We start from the raw sequence: 20,688 nt of genomic DNA, 5'->3' as shown, positions 1-20,688 counted from the left end.
CTGTATGTAAGATAACTCAAGACAGCTTGCAGCACTCGTCTTCTTCAATGCTGAACCTTCTTTGAGCAGAAACTATCTTCAGTGTTAAATTTTGCAACATTTATTCAAAGCATAAGGCGCCCCTGTTGCTATGTAGGCTGTAATCTCAAGATTCCAGGAACTAGGTAAGACTACATCTTTTCAGTTTTGGCTCTCTGACAGTGAGTTTCCTCATAAACATATTGCCTGTCAACAAAATTTTGTAGATAAAGTAAAATTATCTTTAAAAATTATCAGCCTATGCAGAAATCTGGTTCTGCATTATTTTTTGTGATGGAGAACATTTTAAATTACCGGTTAGGTGTTCTGTAGTGTGTCCTCATTCTTGTATTTATCAAGAAACAGCTGTTGCCTTCACATGATTCCCAAAGTATAGGTCTGGGACAATTTATATAGAAGATTTCTGAACCAAATCCTCTGCTACTGCAATCAATCTCAGCCTATCATTTCACATCTCAGCTTGTGGAGTGTCTGGGCCTGTCATCTTAAAATGGCACTTTTAATGTAGCTTTGTCATTCCTTTATTCTTCTGCTCTTCAGAAACAGCAAAAGCTGAGTGTGAGCCTGACTGATGCCTGAACATAACATGGTGTTTGCATGAGTGCTAAATTGCTCCCAGTCAAACTGTTTCAGTCTTATCTTTTCAAGATAACTTGGCTTAATATTGCATCACAGTGATGTAGTTCTGTGTGCTAGGATCTGATTGCTATCTGCCTTTGGAGGAAAGAGGACTCCTCCACCTCTCATTCCCAGATTGCTTTTCCTCATTTCTGTTTGCAAAAGCATAATTAAAATGTTCCCTCCATTCAGAAGTAATTTTAAAATCATCTACTTGCACATTTTAGTCAAAATGTTTAGAAAATTTAGAAAATTCCTGCAGTTTAGAAAAAACTGCAGGAAGATGAAGTATTGCATGAAATGTGGTCTCTGGCTGCAGAGTGGTGTCACACATGAAGCTGTTGCCCTGCTTACTTGTTTCATTGGCTGAATGTTTTAGTTACAGCTTTTATTTTTCTGACTAGGGACGTGTTAAGTACTCAGAATATCAGGTCAAAGGTCAAGGGCTAATGACTTAACTAAAAATAACCCTAAAGGTGTAATATATATCTGAGAAAGGACTTGGGGAGTGTCACTTTTGTTTTCTGGGGATTTTTTCCTTTGTTTTGATCTTTTAAATTTTGTTTCATTTTTAACACAGCCTGATTATGAAAATTTCATTTGACATAAACAGAGGCTATTCTTCAGACCACTGCTTATACCAAATCATAAAAAATAATACATTTCATACATCATCCAAGGGGCTTTGATGCTTGTTTACTTGTTATTTTTCTTTTAAATGTGGTGTTTTGTTTCTTTAAAGTTTTATGTTGTTAAGAACTTTCTGCTGAGCTGGCAGAGCTGCCTGGCAGGACCACTCCACCCTCCTCCAAGACTGAATATCTCTCAGCCTGTGGTAGGATCTCCATAGGCCAAGTCTTCCCTGGGGCTGTGGCAGGAAGAGCTTATCCCCTGTCGCTGTTTGGGTTTGTTTTACACTCTCCTTTCTCCTTCAAATGCCCAGTGTGATCTCGAGCATTTTGTTGTGTTTTCCTTTCTCTCTGCCAAAAAGCACAAAGAATAATATGCTAGAGGATGGCCAGTGCAGTGTGTTAAAGCAAAACAATGGATTAATGTACTGGTGAGGACAAGAGTGGCCCTGAGCGTGGATGGAGCTCTGGCAAGAGGGCCCTGCTTGCAGGCAGTGAGGGAGCCCTTTGTTTGCCATCATGGCTGGGGCTGCTGCAGACACAGAAAGTCACTGCAGAAGGGACAGCAGCGATGCTTTCAGCTCACACAGAGCCAGCCCTCTCTTCTCCAGGCCAATGTATGCAATGCATATGTGTGTATGTACTTACACAGGAATATAATAATGGATCCCTTATTCCTGAGCACATGAGTGTGTGCTAAGGAGAAGAGTAGTCTTCATATCTTACGACATGGGGGAAAGAAACTCTGGCTAATTAGCAACAGTATTCTTAAGGAAAAAATATTTTAAACTCATTTTTTTATTATTGTCTTTGCAAAAGTGGAACTCCTGAAAAGGTCTGCAAAACCAGTGTGTATTTTTCATGCTCCCACTTGTGCCCTTCAGGAATGTGACAGTTAGAATGAGACACCTTTATTTCCATGTCCTTTCTTGGCAAAAGTGCTTGTTTTTTATTGACAGTTCTGTCAGAAGTCTGTTTTGTCAGAAGTCTGAGTGAGTCTTGCGTTCCTTGGTTTTCTGAAACCTTTTTGTACTTTGGGATCTAAAAAGTCTTAACCATCAGAGGATCCACTTCATAGATTTGAGCTTCCTCAGTCTTCGTGTATTTAATGATATTTAATACATGGAACAGCTGTTGATCTACAAATGAAAAGCTTGTTATGCTGTTGCCTATCTCCTGTATTAGGCAGTCCCTGAAATAAGACAAGAAGTTTCATATTTTAGAATGGCATGGGATTTTCTTCTCTCTATTTGAAAGAGTACAGGAAGAAAAATGAGAGAATGGTGCCAATCCTATGAAGAAATGGTTGGTTTTGACTCACTGCAGGAACTGTCTGTGGGAGAGGAAAATTGTTTGTTACCGGTTGTCCCATTGAGCCATGGATTTTAGGCATTTAACTTGGATTTCTCCTGCATCCTGCTGCTGCTCTGTTTGAGCAGGAGGATCCATAACTCCTGCAGCTTCCTGAGCCACAGGCTCTCTCCCACACACCTCTGTCTACCACGAGTGAACTCTGTGAGGGGGAATGGGGAAGAAACGAGAGTGTTCCTTCTTCATTTTCCAGCTGGAAATCTTCAAAGTTACTGCAAGCTGTCCCAGGCACACAGACCTCCCTCAAGGTCCTGCAGAGAGGCTGGATGGCCACTGGCACATGAGGCCTCATCCAAGGGAGGGATGAGACTTGTGGCCAGGGCTGGCATCTCTGGCAGTTGGGTTTGTGACCTGGAGTGCACATCGTGGGTTATCAGCTGAACAGTTCTGCTGTCCCACAGCTCTCCCACTGAGGCTGACAGCTTGGCGTGTATGAATGTGGGAACTGTACTCTAGTCATTCGCACCTATTGCATGTGTTACATGCAAGTTGAGAACATAAAATTAGCTTGCTTTGATCTTCTTAACACTTTGCTATTAAATTTAAAGCAGCACTCAGCCATTCCAAGTAAATCCTTTTTACCAAAATGTGGAAAATCTGCCTCAACTGGTACCTTAATTTGGTCGACAAATACTGCCTTGGCTGTCCCAGGGATGAGTGACTGAACTCCTTCAGCCTGTGGCTTTGAGAGCAGCACAAAGTGGATGCTGGAGCTGTGCTCTTATCTGAGGGTTTGGCATTGTTTTTGAAGATAGGTGGTACCTTGACAATTGCAGCAGGGCCTGTGAATAGTTGTTACCCAGAGCCTGTGCCCACAGGTGATTAACTGGGCCTAACTCAACAGTTATTGTGGGGTTTTGTCCAGTTTATAGGGCCCTCATATCTGATGGGACTTGAATTGGCTTGAGTTGACAGAATAGGTCAGTTGACGTGGATGGAGCCCTCCCTTGGAGAGAACAGGCAGTCAGTAGTTCCATCAAGGACCACAGGAAACCAGTGGAAGACCAAATGGATTTGATGAGAATGGTGTTTTAACTCCAGGGTGGGAGATAGAGATGGTCACCATTCTTCTGGCAGTGGGAAGGCCTGGCCAGGCACCCGAGGTATCTGAGGTACCTCTGAGGTTATCACAAGCATTGACATTGTCCTGGGAGAGAGGGAGGAGGAGGAGGAGGAGCAGCTCTTGCCTCTGGGGCCATGGTGCATTAGAGGCCATGCTGAGGGACATGCACACAATCCTGTTTCCATCTGGGATTGGCAGTATGTTGGGATACTAGTGGGCTCATAAGCATGACACATAACACCAATTTGAGACAAAATCAACAATTTTTGACTGAGGTGGGCAGGCCAAACACAGAAAAGGAACGCATGTAATTTATACGTGTTTGATAAATAGCTTCATTATTTCATCAGCAGGGCTTTTTTTATCATCCCAGAAGCAGAATCCAGATCTTCTGCCAGGCCTTTAGGCTACAGAAACCATAGGTAGTTTTTCCATGCATATGTCTTTGATTTCCCTGCACAGCATTTCCTGATGCCATTGGCAGGCCCTGCAGACTGTCACTGTGCTGCCTGAACATGGAGGTGCCTGAAGTGTCATTCACAGCCTGGTCTCTACCTTGCCTGTGCTCTCTGTGTTCCAGCCCCAGCTCTGTAAAGCTCTTGGGAAAAGTTTTATTCTTCCTTTTGCCTTTTTTCATGTTAGTGTGTAAAAGAGAATTAAGCTTACCTAACTCATAGGAATACTTAAAAATACTTTTTAACTTCATTTGCTTTGAAAATGTAAAAGCTTTATAAAGCACATATGATCTGTATTTTAAAAGTTTTGCACTCTATTAATGTTAATTTCTGTGTTATTTTGTAGAGTGTTGTTTACTCATATAATTTGGTTTATGCTCAGAGTTCTCTTTGAGTTGAGATAAAACTGTTTTAGGAGCAAATGGAAATTATTCTTTTTTACAAGAGAAGAATTTTTTTTCACAACAAAGGAACTGTCTTCGCTCCAGAGCTGCTATCTGTGTCCTGAACAGCCATGCTTGAATTTTTCAGATTCAGAACAATTTTGGGATAAGCTGGTGATTAGAGCAGAGGGACCAAAGGTTTCTGTGGCTGACTCAGCTGTTGATTTCTCCCTCTGTAAGATGGCATTCATGATCTTTACTAATGACCACTGATAATTTAGTGGAGCACTGTATCACAGACCCTGTGTAGATGTAGCTGCAGAAGCATGTAGTGAATAGCAGTAACAGATCCTTTGCCATAGCCAGGTTCTCTAGAGCAGCTCTGCTGGCTGGCTGGGCTGTCACAGCTCATCCTGTCCATCCTGGAGGAGCATCCTGCTGGCTGGCAGTCCAGCCAGCCTGTCAGGAGCTCGGGAACTAACTGCCTTGTGTCTGCCACCTGCACTTACCTTATGCTGTACTGCTAACATTTATGGTGGAGGGCTTGTTGCCAAGCTGTGGACAGAAAATAAGTGTCCTTGAGAGAACAGCTGGGAATTCACATGTGTTTGTGTTTCAGAGATGAGCGAAATCAGTCAATCATTGTCAGTGGGGAATCTGGAGCTGGGAAGACTGTCTCTGCCAAGTATGCCATGAGGTACTTTGCCACGGTCAGTGGATCTGCCAGTGAAGCCAATGTTGAGGAGAAGGTCTTGGCCTCCAACCCCATCATGGAGGTAAGAGAGCTACTGCACCAAACCCCACCCTTCAGCTGCAGTTATTACTGGGAAAAACATAAGCATTCAACAGAGAGAGCAATCCATACTTCTTAAGAACATCTATAAATATGCAGTAAAGTTTTGTGTTTAACACATCCACAAGGAGTTGCTTTAGGCGTCATTTTTGTAACATTTATGAAAGACTGAGAGAAGATGGGAGGTAATGTTTCAATATTGTTAATGTATTTCACATAAAGTTATTTTTATGTGAATACTGCTTGAAGTCTCTTCAGCTTTGTTACTGGTGGTTCCCAGACTGCTGGCGAAATGCAGTCAGACAAGACTGGTTTTGTGTGTGTATCCAAAGAGGATAAAACTGTTGGTCTTACCCACCAAATATGTACAATGCACAGTGGGGGCCAGTAGGTTGTGTGCTCTGAAAGGAAGTAAAGCAAATGTTAAATTTTAGGAAATAATATTAGAAAAGAGAGACTGAGAAAACAGTTACATGAGATGCACACAGTTTCTATCAGAGGAAAAAACCGTAATTTTGCTATAATTATCTCAGACTCGTGTTTCGGTTCTGGAAATTGTTGTACCCAACTGTAGTCAAATCCAAAAGCCATTAGCTTTGGAGGGCAGGTGCTGGCAGTAGACTTTGAGAGGATATGTATGATTCCTCCTGCTTCAAGGTCTCTGTTCTCTGAGAAGCTCAGGAGACACTAATTCCGATGTCACAGCCAAGCAGACAAGATTTCTTAGATGTGTCTGAATTGTTTCTCATGTTTTTGCCTACATATGTAGATTCAAGTTGTGGCTGAAGTTAAGGAACTATGTGAAGAAATAATTCATCAGAGGGAATGTCTTGGGGGAGTTTCTGGAGAGAAGTAACTATCTGTAGGCACACACATACTCATGCCTATGAACAGCCTAGGAAAATGCTTTTAGGAGCACTGATGCCTTGGTAAATGGTGGGCATCTCTCTGCAGTAGTGTGAAAGATGATGAGTAAATAGAATGCATGCAGTGAAATGTGAAATGCTGCCATGGTTTTTTTTTCTCAGGTATTTTAAAAAATTAACTGTGTTTTATTCCTCCTTTCCTCCCGGCATGAGGAGTTCATGATACTCAAAACTATAGCTGCCCCATCCCAGTTGTGTGTGTTTTAAGGTAATTGTGCCTGGTTTGTGGTGCTGTGTGGTGTTTGGAAATTTCTGCTGTGGGATAAAACAAGCTGTGCTGTGCTGGGCTGTGACTCGTGCAGTGTCCAGCCACGGGAGGAAGCCGAGGAGCTGAGCCTTGCCTGGAGCTGCAGCTGTCCCAGGGGCTGTGCCCTGTGCCCTGGGAGCAGTGGTGGCTGTGCAGGTGTGAGCTGAGCCCAGAGAACACCTTGTGCTGCCCCAGTGCTTGCAGGAGGTGCCACACCCCAGCTGGGGCCACGCTGGCATCTTGTGTGGGGCTGATGGGGGCTGAGCCCCCTCCTGCCCTGTCCTGCCCTGCCCTGTCCTGCTGCCAGGTGTCCTCTCCATCAGGCTGCCAGTGAGAGCTCAGGTGAGCGGCTCTGCAGGACAGGGCTGTGCTGTGTGTTTGCTGGCTGACAGACAAACTCTGCGCCACTCGTTCTGTTCGGTCCCGAGGCCTAAAGCAAACATCCTGCTCTCAGCCCTTGGGCCCCATCTCCCAGGCAGTGGCCATCAGCTCACCACTAATTATCTGAATTCATTTCCAAAAGCAAGGAAGTTTAAATTGAGGACTTAGAGAGAGCTTCCCGTCTATACCTTTTTTTCATTCACTAAAAATCAGTGATGGTGCTTTATTTTTATTTTCTAGGGATAACAATTTTGTGAACATGGGTGTATCTACATATATATTCCAGTTGCTTTAAAAATTATTGTAATTGGATGGAAGTTGTCTTTTTAACTTCCAACACTTGAACTTTAAATTAGAGTGAGTGCTGTAAAATTTGATGTTGAGACAGACTCTTATGATAGCATAATTAATGTTTTGAATTCTTCAGTTGATAAATCAGTAGAAACACAAATTAACCCATATATTTTAGGAAGAAAATGAGTACTTCATTTCAGAAACTGGAAACTCCTCATTTGCTAAGCTGACTGTAAAATCTTAGGAGCAGAAGCTCATTTTATTTTTAAATTTCTATTTGGACAACTTAAACAGTATTTTATTTACCATCACATTATCTTAGCCTACTAAATACTCAGTAATGTCAAGAGGTAACTGTACATTTCTAGCAACTATTTAAATGACTACTTTTGTTGTCAATAACTATATACAGTTTTCCTATTGCAAATGTAGAAATCGGTAAGTCTTAAAACACATCTTTATGTGTCGTTTCCTGACCCTCATTCTTTGTTACCCTCTGTAGCTATGTAAATAGTACAGCTTTGTATTCAGGCAGGCAATCTGATAATCCTAAAGACTTTCTGTTTTTATCGTATCAGTAATACCTTTCAGAGGAATAATTGCTTTCTGAAATATTGTAGTATTATGTTGCTACCACCAAAAACAAAGTATATCACAGTGGCAATAATCTTCTTCTTTCAAAAAACCACAAGAGTACAATTAGAGCACATTCAGTTTGAATGATTTTGATGTTTCTTAGAACTGCAGAGATGCAGTTTGTTCCTAGATCCTTTCCAGCAGCTGTCCATGTGATGCCCAGTTTGACATCTGCTCTGTTGGGTGTGCGTGCTGCTGCTGCTCTCATGGGGTTTCTGACAGTCTAATCCCACTTTTCAGGCTGTACCAGCTGGCACTGACCCATTCCCTGGCCTTCTGCTTGCAGATTTTGGATACTCAGAAGTGCTGCTTGCTCTCATTTGTTTTTCTCAACTTTCTCAGAGTTCCAGTCGATGGCTGTGTGGACTGGGAAAGTTGGACACTTTCCCAGTGGTGCACTTAGGGTTTAGTAACACACACACAGTGCCATGTGATGAGAGGCTGCATCTCAGCTCTTCCAAATGCCATTCCTCTTGATACAGAGATACCTTTAGGACTTTTTTAGAAGGTGAATTGCTGTAAGATGACTAAAACATGGTCTGATTGAGAAGAGAAAATGCTTTTCTTTGAAGTTCAGTGTGTTGGGATTTGCATGCCTTGAATACTGCTGTATCCAGCTGGTACCTGTTGTGGGGTGAACCCTAAAGCTGATGAGGTAAGGCAGAATTGCACCATGGAGGATCCACAGGCATTATTTGCCCTGAGCATCCCAGGATATGTACTGTAGAGGAAGTGCACGACTTACTGTTTGTTGTGTGTGAAGCTGTACTGAATTCATCTGAGAAAGTTCAGCACGATGCAGGGCAGCACCAGGGGCTCTCTCTGGGTCAATAACCAAGCTGCTGTGGAAGAGGCTCTGTTTCAGGCAGATGACACAAGTCTGTGCACGTTAATTTTTAGATTCTGCTTAGGCACACGGTAAATATTTCTAAATTTCATATTTGCAGAAATAGTTTGGAAATGTGGTGATTACAGAGTAATAGTAATGATAAACTATTCTCCAGGCAGAACAGAGTGGGCTGTGGGTTTGTAACAGGTAGACTTTCAAAAGCTGCAAGTGCTATAGATATATGTGTGCACTTACACATATAAATATATCCAGGTAAAATAATTCTTACAGTTTTACTAAGTCATTGAAAGAAATCTGTGTGTGAACTTTCTGTTAGACTCTTTATTTCCTTTTGGAAGACTTCAATGAACAATAAAGGATTTTTCCTATGAAATTAGACTATGTGGAAGTGAAAAATTGCTAGGAATATCAGCTCCCAGTCTTACATTAATGAAATTTTGTTGTAACTTGTTGACCAGGCAGAGACCATTCTTCATTAAATTTTAAATTATTTTTAAACCAGGACACGATTAATGTTGTTAAGTGTTTATGAGCTGTGTAGATGATTAAATAGATGTGATAATTTCTACAAGCTGTTTAACCTTTACAATATTCCCTTTTTTCAGTCTATTGGAAATGCCAAAACTACCAGGAACGACAACAGCAGTCGCTTTGGGAAATACATTGAAATTGGTTTTGATAAGAGGTATCGAATCATTGGTGCTAACATGAGAACTTACCTCTTGGAAAAATCAAGAGTGGTGTTTCAGGTAATATGGGTATAATCTCTTCATTCTGTTATGTCATACTTCAACCAATCCACTGCCCCACATGTCCTCACCATCTTTACCTAATTTTTAGTCCAGAGCTCAGTAAAAATGGACTTGTCCTTGACTGGCTGCCTAAGGATACAAAAATAATAATTATGGTTTGTACCATGTGGGGATGTTATATGAAGAGCTGTTGTATATTTTAAAAGTAAGAGACAGTTATAGCACATGGTTTAGCTGGAAGAGAGTATTTTTCATTTCTTTTGGGTTTGAAGGTATGGAATTTAGAGTGCTTAAGTTCAGAATTACGGTGTTGATCATGAGTCATCACCTTCTGAGCTGTGTTTGTCCTTCATTTTAAAATTCAAGCTTTGCCTTGGCAAGGAATATACTCCCTTTACCAGCTTACTGTAAATGCTGAGGCAAATAGTGTTAGTTATTTTTGGAAAATGAAAAACTTCTGAATATGATCATTTCACCCACCTACAGAATCCTGATCTATAACTAATAGTAATCTACAGTTCTGAAAAGTGAAATCATACTTTCTTTTTTTTTTAAATGAAAATGTCTGTTCCTGCTGTTGAAAATTGATTAAATTAACCAAGAAGGAAGAGATAGATTCTGATTTATCTTCCTTTTTTCCCAGTGGCTTCTGTGCTCTTAATGTATTGCTAGAGAAAGCATTATACATTGTAATTCCTTTCTGCTCGTGGTTGTTTCTGCCACTTGTTAAGTGGTGAAAAATAACAAATTCCTTTTTTTTTAAAGGCAGAAGAAGAGAGAAATTACCACATCTTTTACCAGCTTTGTGCCTCTGCAGCACTGCCCGAGTTTAAAACTCTGCGATTAGGTATGATATTCACATTTGTGGTGTTGTGTGATTGTAGGGACAAAGCAGCATCTCTGAGCTTTTTGAGCCAAATGAAGAATTGCTGGCATTTAAATTCTAAACTCTTAAACCTTCAAGTACTAAAATGTATTGAAATAACTAAAATGATAGACCTTGGACTTTGCGGTTTTCTGATAAAACAAAAGTAACAGATTTGTTTATTCAGCAGACTCTAATACACTGCAGTTGCAATCAATAGGACTCACTGTGTCCTGGAGGGTGAAATTATTTTCCCTAAGTTCTTTAAAACCTTTTCTCCATTGTTCCAGCCACTAGAGAATTTTACCCTTTCTGGTATAAGCACCTGAAAAGCTTATTTTGCATCTGCATGCTTTTACTGGGGGCTGTTAGCAACAATTACTTTACAATCTCTGCTAACCTGGTGATTAAAAAGCAGATGAGGGAATTTTTTCTTTTATCAAATTCAAATGTTAATAGGGGAAAGATTTCTCATTTGACAGGAGTTGGTGCTTTGTAAAAGAAAAGCATGATGATGACCTCATATAGACAATCATGTCATCATTTTAAAAATTCAGTATAAATTGCAGTGCTTCCTGTATATTTTTGAAAGTTGGTTTCACAGTAGGAAAAGTGCACAGCCTGTGCTGGATTCTGAAATACTGTTCTGGTTTTAGAGTGTTTCTCTGCTCTTCTGCTCCACCCTGGCACATTTAGGATTCACATCTGCTAACACAGGAAAGAAAGGAACTGATGTAATTATAACTGAAGAAGCCATTTAGCAGACTTCTCTTTCAGCATTCTTGGAACCTTAGCTGAGCAGAAGAAAAGGAGTCTGTTAGTGCAGCTGGAAGCATGGCCAGTGAAACCGTAGGAATTTACACGGGAGAGCTGCTGGAGCCCAGTGCTGTCCCCAGAGCAGTGTGAAGCTATCTCTTCTCCAACCTCGACTTCTCAGCCTTAGTGGATGACAGAGACTCATAAGGCTGAAACAGACCATAGATTAGAAAAGAGAAGAAAATGGGCAAAATATAATATCCTGGTGTAGTAATAGCATAGTAATATCTGTCACATAATTCCAAAGTGCTGCTGCTCTCAACTCTGCAGCTACTGCGTAGGTGGTTGGCTCAAGATTGGAGAGTAACTGCTTCCTAAGTGATTATTCCACAATTGTGGAAGTCTCAACCAAAAATAGAGAATATGCTTGAGGACCTCCTGTGGGAACCAGGTAGATTAAACTTGCACAGTTAAATCTTGGAAAAAAATGCTCTTTAGAATAAGTGTGTCTTAAGAGCCAGAAGGAGAAAATATACATATGTCAGATCATGGATTCTGCCAAGAGCAACTTAATCATGACACAGCTTTACAGATGTGCTGTGAATTTCTGCATCAATGTGTGTAAAATATATATATATTTTATTATTACAGGGAATGCAAATTACTTTCACTATACGAAGCAAGGTGGAAGCCCTGTGATTGATGGTGTTGATGATGCCAAGGAAATGGCGAACACCAGGCAGGCCTGCACTTTGCTAGGTAATTGCTAAATCACAGCCATATCCTAAATCTAATACACCAGTAAGTGTTTTCTATATTATTTGTGTATGGTTTTTTCATACTCTGTTGTGTTTAAAACCAGGAGAGTTTGATAAACTTTGGGACTGAGATACTTGTATTGCATGAAGAAGGTATTTAAATTGTAGTAGAATTACAAATCTAAGAGGAGTGTACATTGTGTGAACATAAATGGTGGATTCCCTTGGTGTAACATATACAGTGCTGGAGGTCACTGACAAAGCACTTTGAAACAGCAAATTAAATGATTCATTTTAATGGATTTTTTTTTCCTCTGGTTGTAAAGAGTTTTTGATAGAAGTGAGGCAATTAGTACTGTCAAATGTCAAAGTCACACATGGCAGTCACTGTTTTTCTCTCCTTAATAATTTTTTTTGTCAACTGCAGCTCTCTCCATTCAAAACATTTTATTCATCCTTTTGCAGGGATTAGTGATTCGTACCAGATGGGAATTTTTAGAATCCTTGCCGGCATCCTTCACTTGGGCAACGTGGAGTTTGCATCTCGGGATTCTGACAGCTGCACTGTTCCTGTGAGTAGCAGATGAGCTGAAGGACATGGTTTGCACTCTGACAGGTCTGCCTTCTGCTTGTTTGCAGGGACCTCTTCTGAAAAAGAGTAAAATGGAAATGAGTTTATTTCTAATTTGCTAACATTTTCACAGATTTTTGCAGATAGATTCAACTCTTCACAGTTTAGAGGCTTTAGACAGTACTCTCTGTAGTATAACATTGGTATACAATAATAGCTGTAATTGATCTGTCCTAGAAAAGTCTAGTAGGCAGGCTAGCTTTGAAGTCCTGAGCAAGTGTTTAGATCTTTATATTCCTACATGAATATCTTCCCTGCACGCAGAAAATGCTTTGCCAGATGGCGCTTTTTTATAAGAAATGCTAGAATGCCCTAAATAATTGCAAAATAAATGTTTTTCAAAGGCCTCTGGGATGTCTAGCCATGAGCATAGGATATACAGATATGATTTGTGTGACTCATCTAAGTGTCATGGTTTTATCAGTTCTCTTTTGCCTTGGAGATCAGCAAAAAGGATTGCATAGCATGATCACCTCCTCATTGGTGAGGGCCCAGGCTTCTTACCCATATTTTGGAGATGAGAAACAAAACAGTTCTGGCTGGTCTCTTCTATGGATTCAGCGTGACCAGTTTCTCCTTCTTCCTCCCTTTGAATATCTGGTGCTGGCCTGCACAGCCTTCATCTTTCTCTCTCTAGCAACACTTTCAGAGTTCTTTTCTTTTGTCACTGTCAGTCCCTTTCTCAGGAATCTGCAGTGGCAGTTTCTGGAGCTGATACAGCGGGGCACATGGAGCTCCCCACTTCATGGGGCCAGAGGTGGTTGGTGTTCCTGCCCTGACACCACCTGCCCGACTAGCAGTCTTTGAAACAGCAATAGTCTGGCTCCCTGGTGTCTTATAAAGGCTTTCACTATAAAGAAAGCTCATCTAATGATAACAGGTAGAAAGCTGATGAGCCCCAGGACATGAGGAGCTTGCCTGTGTTATGATGAGTATCTCCAGTGCAGGAGTCCCACTGGCTGAGCTGGGAAAAAGCTGCAGGTTCCTGAAGTGCAGCCCTGTCCTGGCCTAACAACACCTGGTGAATGTCTGCTCAGGGGCATCATTACCTGTGCTGTTCTCTGGCAGTAGCCATGTCACCACAGAGCTCTGTGCCATGCAGACTGCTCTGCTGGGAGGCACTGCTCTGATGGAACACTGGTGCTGCAGGCTGCTCAGCAAAGGGTTCCCTATGCTGCTGTGGCAGTGAATCAGTTTGTTTGATGTCAGCTTGAGCAACCCTAATGTGACACTCTTTTGTGCAGGGTTCATAATTATTATTACTTTATTATTGTCTTCCAAGCCAGCAAAACATGCTCAGTTAATTGGATTTTGGAGGTGTAGCTGCATGGGGCCTGTATGCTGTAAGAGCTAGAAAAAGCCCCAGAGAAGTCACAAGGATGTGGAAATATTTAAAGCTGATATACCCTGAAGCTGTAGGACATGTGGTAGCAGTCCTCTGCCATCTGTTCTTGTCAAGACAGTGCTTGTCAGTGTGCTGCTGAGCCACCAGGTGCAATGGGAGCATGATGAGGAAAAAGTGTTAGGGGAGCTCCTGAGAAAAGAAAGACCTGTCTGTCCTCCTTGATTTCTAGTGATCAGTTTGCATGTTAGTCATAAAGTGTAATGTCCTACTGAGTGGTAAATGCACTGCACCGATCTTTATGCAGAAATCTTATATCCCTATCTCAATATACAAGCCTTGCTGGTTGATTTTACCCAGTTACACAAAGATCAGTTTTTTCTCTTGTACAGTTTAATTTGAGAGCTAGAGAACATCATTAATGTGCTGCAATCTCTTGGTGTTTTTCTCCAGAATTCACTGAGGAAATACTTTAAGTACTGAGACCAGACCCCACGTGTTCTTGTACATTGCCCATCACTCCCTGCCATGGCTGTACATGAGCAGTCAAGAGCCTCACTCAGGAGCTGCCATTCATTTGGCCTGACACAGTTGTAAGAATTCAAAATACCAAGTCCATCCCAGAGAAGCCAGATGATTCATTTTTCAGAAGGTTGCAGGTTCCCTGTGTGAAGCATTTTAGTGAACATGGGTATAGTAAAACAAATGCCTTTGAGGAAGCTTGTTCACTAACTCACTTGAGCAATGTGAATGTGCTAAGTGGGTAGGGAACTTGCTAGGTTTTGAAGGAGGAAGAGCTGAGGAAGCTGCTGTTGCTGCCTATTGTAGGATCACTGCAGGCAGGTCGTTCTGTTTGCATGATTGTGTGTTTGCTATCACTGATACTGTTTCAATATCTAATGAGCCTGTTTTTATTAGCCCAAGCATGAGCCCCTCACCATCTTCTGTGACCTCATGGGTGTGGAGTATGAGGAGATGGCCCACTGGCTTTGCCATAGGAAGCTCGCCACTGCCACTGAAACCTACATCAAGCCAATTTCCAAACTTCATGCCATCAATGCCAGAGATGCACTTGCCAAACATATCTATGCTAATCTCTTTAACTGGATTGTAGATCATGTGAACAAAGCCCTTCACGCTGCTGTAAAACAGCATTCTTTCATCGGGGTATTGGACATCTATGGGTGAGTTTTTGTCAGAGATGTGACATTTACGTAATTATCTGACTGCAAAGCATCGTCTTTGTCATCTGGCACTGCATGGGTTACACAAAAGAACCCCAAACCTTAGCAGCTGCTTATTCCAGCTGAAGGAAGTAGGTGTTTAGTTTTGACACACTAAGATCTTTGTCATGACTTTGACATTTATAGTGGGAATTCAGATTTTTGCAGATGGTAGGTCATTTATCAGTTGCCTTTTGGAAAGTTACAAGGCAATTTTCATGTCATGTTCCTTCAAGGTGGCACTTACAGAGAGGACAGAGATAACTAATGTGCTCTCCAGGAACATCAGTCCATTCCCTGAGTTCATCATCCCTGCCTAGAGAGGGAACATCACTAAACTGCCTACATAGTGCAACTTGCCATTTCCCTTGTGTTTTCTTGCTTAACCTGTGTTATTTGTGCCTGAAATAATTAAATTAATTTAACTGGAGGGAGGGAATTTAAAATTACGGGGTAATTTTTTTTTTTTAAATACACTAGTAATTTTGAGTATATGCATATTTTAGATTTGAAACATTCGAAATCAACAGCTTTGAACAGTTCTGTATCAACTATGCCAATGAAAAACTGCAGCAGCAGTTCAATATGGTAAGTAGGAAATGACTGGCATTTCCTTTTCCCTTTCTCCTCATCCAAGTCCATTCTGCTAATTGGGTCCCCAGTGGTTAGGATGAATTCCGTCAGTCTATTAAGCAGCTGTCCTGGCCGTGGGCTTTGAGGGATGGGGAAAGATCGACTATCTCCTAGAAATAGATTTTATGACTAACTGCTGCTCTGGGACTATTTGAAATTCTGATCAAGTAACAATTATAAGGCAGAAGCAGTGCTTGGCAATTAAGAGCCTGAGATTGCCTGTCACTGAGAGCCCTGTGTGGAAGAAGTTGGAGTTAGCAGTGGCTCTGTAACCTCGGAGAGCCCCTGGATGGGCAGAGGAGAGCACAGCTCCGCTGCTGGAGGTTTGCCACCCGCGCTTCCTCCCCGCTGTTATTTTTTGAGGCTTTTCAGCTGCATCCTGAAGTTGAAGAATGACGTGTGGCAGAAGGCGGCTCTTCTCCCTCCTCCGGAGAGATCACGATTCTCTCCTCAGCCTTGGTGACGTTTGCAGTTACATATCTTACCTGCATAATGACGAGGCGAGTTATTTCTGCCAGGTCTGTTGCTAGGCTCTGCTGCAGCACCGGGATCGCTCTGGACTCTCGTGATCCTAGCTGTGTGGCAGCGTGTGCTCACAGGACCGGTTCCCCTGTGCCAGGGTTCATCCCACTGTGCCAGGGAGTAAGCAGGGTGCTGGAGCAGAGGCTGGGCTTTCCAGCCCTGGCGTGCCCGTTCCGTGTGGGTAGGGCCGTGGCTGGCTTCAGCTCCGTGAGTGGGATGTTGTAAGTGCTAGGCACAGGGCATCTTGGAGTTTTCCCAGCTGTACAGTAAAATCTAGTTGCTGTAAGAGCTGTAATGGTTCTGTTCTTCAGTAAACATAACTGTGCCCCTGTTGCCTTCCCTCTCGTGCCAGTGCTGGAAGCACCTGCCTCATGAAGGAGGGGGTGACAGGGCTCTTGTGTTGGTGTCCTGCCAAGCTGCCAAACCCCGTGCTGGTGAACACAGACCTGTTGGGCTGCCATGGAGGCATACGGGGTGGAGGTTGCTTTGAATTAAAGCCTTGTGGTTGGTGGCAGCCAGCAAACCTTCGTGTGCTGCCTGGAGCGGCCTGAGCCTGGCTGAGGAGAGGCTGCTTGGGAACTGCCCGACCACCCTGCCCTGCCTGGTGCCCACCACCCACAGGGAAAATCAGGTCTGAGGGCATTTTTCACCTCCTAATGGCTGGTTCCTTCACAGTGAAAAAACGGGTTTCTGTTTTCTTTCAGATCTTAGGTTGGATATGACTCGCCAGTAGAACGCTGCCAGGGCTTTCCTGCCAGGTGCAGGGTGGGAATGGCTCCCACGGGCGCGGCTCTGGGGAGGATGGCGTTGAGCTAATGAAATAAAGGGATAAACAGCTTTGTCAGGGTAGTTTTCTGCGGCCTGGCAGATGTGTGAGGTGTCTGAGCTGTGCACTGAGCTTGAGGCAGCTGGGGCTGGCACCCCAGTTCAGGTGTTGGGGCACCCCCAGACCCTGCCCTGCTGGTGGTGGGGCACTCCCAGCATGCATCCACCTGCCGCAGCAGCGGTAAGTGTGCAGAAAAATGTAAGTGGGGGATGAAACATCATCAAAAATAACTGGAGTCAGCAGTCTTTTTGGTTTTTCAAAGTGCTTGTTCTATTAAGACCACAGTTTGCCTGTTTAATACCTTATTCTGTTTTTTCCTTAAGTTTTAATTCATCTCTTACACACGTTTCATTAAAGCTGTGCAGGTTGTTTGTGATAATATTTTTGAATAAATATGCAACTGATCTTCATACCAGATAAATCTGTCACAGAGTTTTCCTTAAAGGATTTCTAGTGCTAATGCTCCTTCAGCTTCTGCTGAAGAGTAAATTTTAATGCAGTGCGTCATGTTGGAAAAAAAATCAGCAGCCATTTAAGAGGAAATAGAGCTCTGTTATTTTACAAGGAAACACAAAGGTATTTATAGTGAAACTTGGCTTGAAATAGAGCAGTGTTCATAATTTCCAAATCATAAAAGCATGGCACATCCTACTTTATAGGTTGCTTTTCCTGCACTTGAAGGTTTTTTTGGGTTTTGTGTTTTTTATAAGAGAAAAGAGCTTACAGTAATTGTTGGATAATATAATAAAAAGGATATTTGCGGAGAGTATGGAGTGCTTTAATGTAGGCTGTTGTTTTTAGGCCAGGAAAAAAGGTTAATTTATTTTTCATACACTTGTTAAAGAGTTTATTCAGTTGAACCTAGTGTATCACTTGAGCCTGGATTAATGTGCCAAGATGAATTCAGTTGAGAGTTCAGTGTATTTATTCTGCATTTAATTTCACAGAAAACTGTTTTCCTTTTGCCCTGCAGCATGTCTTTAAGCTGGAACAAGAAGAATATATGAAGGAACAAATACCATGGACCTTGATTGATTTCTACGACAATCAGCCTTGTATCAACCTCATAGAGGCCAAAATGGGAGTTCTGGATCTGTTGGATGAGGAGTGCAAGGTGTGTGTTCAAGGACTTTCACAGAGAAAGAGGTTATCAGCTGTCCTGTTTCTGGGCCTCACAGGGAAAAGTCATCTGCAGACAGTTGTCATTTTGACACTCTGCTGGTGCAAGACTTTGGAAAGCATATGAACAGAATCAGCAATTACAGGAGGAGAAAAAATGGTTTTAGTAATGAACCCCTCCTCTTCCCCTCCATCATGTATCTGTAGCTGTTCCTGGGTCTCTGATCAACTTTGTTTGGATTTTGACAGCTTTCCCTGAGGATAAGTGCAGTCCTCGGTCCCGTCAGATTTCCCCAAATTGCCTCTTGCTTGGTGTTTCACCCTTTGTCTTTTATCTTGATTTATTTTATGCCAAGCCATGTACAGGGGATGGTTCAGAGTGTCTGCCTCAGTGGAAACCCAGCTTGGGGTTTTTATTTATCACAAAGCATCAGAAGAAATCTCTGATGGAGGTGGATGAGTTCTGGTAACGTGCCTTTGGGATCTCTGCCTTCAGGTGTGTGCCGCTGGAGGCATTGTTGGTGTCAGATGTGTCCCAGCAGCTGTGCCTGCTGCCAGTGCCCAGTACCCAGTGTGGGACTGGCAAGCACACAGTTGGTTACCATGTCCTTGCTTCTGGCAGTGCTGGGAATCTGAGGAGCTGGAATGTGAAAGCAAATCATCAAGTCTTGTCCCCCATTTTCTTAGATGCTTTTGCTACTGAAAAGTTCTCAAGACATTTTAAGTGTGTTCTGTATTCTTTTCTATAGATGCCAAAAGGCTCAGATGACTCTTGGGCCCAAAAACTATACAATACTCATTTGAATAAATGTGCTCTCTTTGAAAAACCACGTATGTCAAACAAGGCCTTTATCATCAAGCACTTTGCTGACAAGGTAAGGACTTTTCCTGTGGTACAGCTTTCCTGCTGGTGTGTGGGAGGGGATCCTGGGGCTGCTACAGGAGAGCTGGGCAGTGGCATCCCTGGCTATACTCGGCTCTTACAAAAGCGTGCCTGCCTCAACACCTGATCAGGAGGAGGAGGTGAACTGGCAGCTGTGCAGAGCCAGGGACACAAGTGAGCTCCTGACTCCACCACATGCTGTAACCACTGACCATCCTTTTTCCAAACGTGGGAGCTTAGTGCATTTGCAGCTCTCAGCATTACTGTGTCAATTCCAGTTATGCAACAGAAATGTACAAAAAAGGAAATCCTGTACCCCCCTCCTTTTAGCTAAAGAGCAGCAACGAATTAAAGCCGTTTTTGCTGCCGTCTCAGTGTGCAAGGAGGAGAGAGGCTAACACACCCTTTTCTATTGCTGGAGCAGTGTGTGCTGCTCCCACCCTCGCCTCAGCTGCTCAGGGAACAGCTATTTCTAGGAAGCTGGCTGAGGGGTGTCTCAGTGGGGTTCATGTCGTGTTCAGCTCCCAGTGCTCGTCAAACTGAGTCACTCCTCAGGTTAAAACAAAAAATAATAATAATAATCCTATTTAATACAGTTGTCGTGTTATACAGAAAAGCTGCCTCAGAATATTGTCAGCTTTGTCAAAAAAGGTTTCAAGAAGCTCTCAGATTGTTACCAGTAGGTATGCACATGCTGACATGGGGGTTGGAGGCCTTTATCTGTCTGCTAGGTTTCTCCCAGGCTCCTGAATTTTTATGTAGAAGGGTCATATTCTTTTTGCATCTAGTGTTACCTTAATGAAAGTAGCAAGAACTGCTCTGTAGCTGTTTAGATTCACGAGTTTTGCTCTATTTTGTGGATGAGAGAACAAGAAGGATTTAATTAATATTTCATAATCTGTTCATTAGGTTAAACTTTGATATTAAAAGCAGGTCTTTCCTATGTCTAGTCTGTGAGCAGCAAGGGCCAAGGAAGGCAGAAAGTAGCTCCAAGCAGGTACTAGCAAAGCTCTGAGCTCTGCTGTGCTGTCTGTGCTAAGCATTTTATGTTTTCTGTGTGCTGACCTGAACAGACATCTGGGAGGAGGAATAAAGGCCCAGCTGTCGGGTCAGCGGTCTGTGCTGATGCTGTCCCGGACAAGGCAGGGATGCTGCTGCCCTCTCCTGGCGTGGCCTCCTGCAGTAAGAATGTGGATGGTGCCCCAGGCAGTGCTCAGAGTGGGCTTCCAGCTGCGCAGAAACCCTGGGGACATCCTCTGTCCTCTTTCCTCTAGGAATTCCTTGAAATATTTTGCAGCTCAGGGTATAGTGTCATTGTGCAAGCACTGATAAGTGAACTTTTGACAGTAATTTTGGTTTTCTTTCAGCCTTGAACTAGGACAGTGAAATAAATGGTAGGTTTTTATCTGATACTGGCTGTTCTTTGGTCCAGGAGACACTATAGCCCTGTGACAGAGGGTTCTTACATATTGTCACAACATTCAGACATTTTATTGCTTCTGGTAAAATTAGTCCTTTGGAGCACAAATGAGCCATTTCCACAATAATCTGCAGGCAGATGTACTTAACTGCCTCTCAGCTAATGAGGTGAGAGATACTTTGTCCTCAGTTGCATCTGGATTTCAGACAGCTCTGCAGCCCTGATGAGTTCAGTGGGGAAGATGCTCAGCACACACTTTGATTCTTCACCCTT

General features: G+C 42.6%; 1 protein-coding gene across 1 annotated transcript in view; it reads left to right on the top strand.

Moving 5' to 3' along the window:
- Positions 1-20,688, top strand: part of MYO5A (myosin VA) — a 97,005-nt gene that overhangs the window by 36,613 nt on the left and 39,704 nt on the right. The window contains exons 5-13 of the mRNA XM_058847120.1: positions 5,178-5,334; positions 9,291-9,434; positions 10,203-10,284; positions 11,710-11,817; positions 12,282-12,388; positions 14,708-14,973; positions 15,519-15,600; positions 17,967-18,107; positions 18,862-18,987. Of these exons, the coding sequence (XP_058703103.1) occupies positions 5,178-5,334; positions 9,291-9,434; positions 10,203-10,284; positions 11,710-11,817; positions 12,282-12,388; positions 14,708-14,973; positions 15,519-15,600; positions 17,967-18,107; positions 18,862-18,987 (1,213 nt within the window). The remainder of the gene's footprint in view (positions 1-5,177; positions 5,335-9,290; positions 9,435-10,202; positions 10,285-11,709; positions 11,818-12,281; positions 12,389-14,707; positions 14,974-15,518; positions 15,601-17,966; positions 18,108-18,861; positions 18,988-20,688) is intronic.

Source organism: Poecile atricapillus, chromosome 11, assembly GCF_030490865.1.
Source record: "Poecile atricapillus isolate bPoeAtr1 chromosome 11, bPoeAtr1.hap1, whole genome shotgun sequence".
NCBI classification, from domain to species: Eukaryota; Metazoa; Chordata; class Aves; order Passeriformes; family Paridae; genus Poecile; species Poecile atricapillus.
The sequence above is the reverse complement of the archived record's forward strand: the minus strand, read 5'-3'. Positions and strand labels throughout refer to the sequence as shown.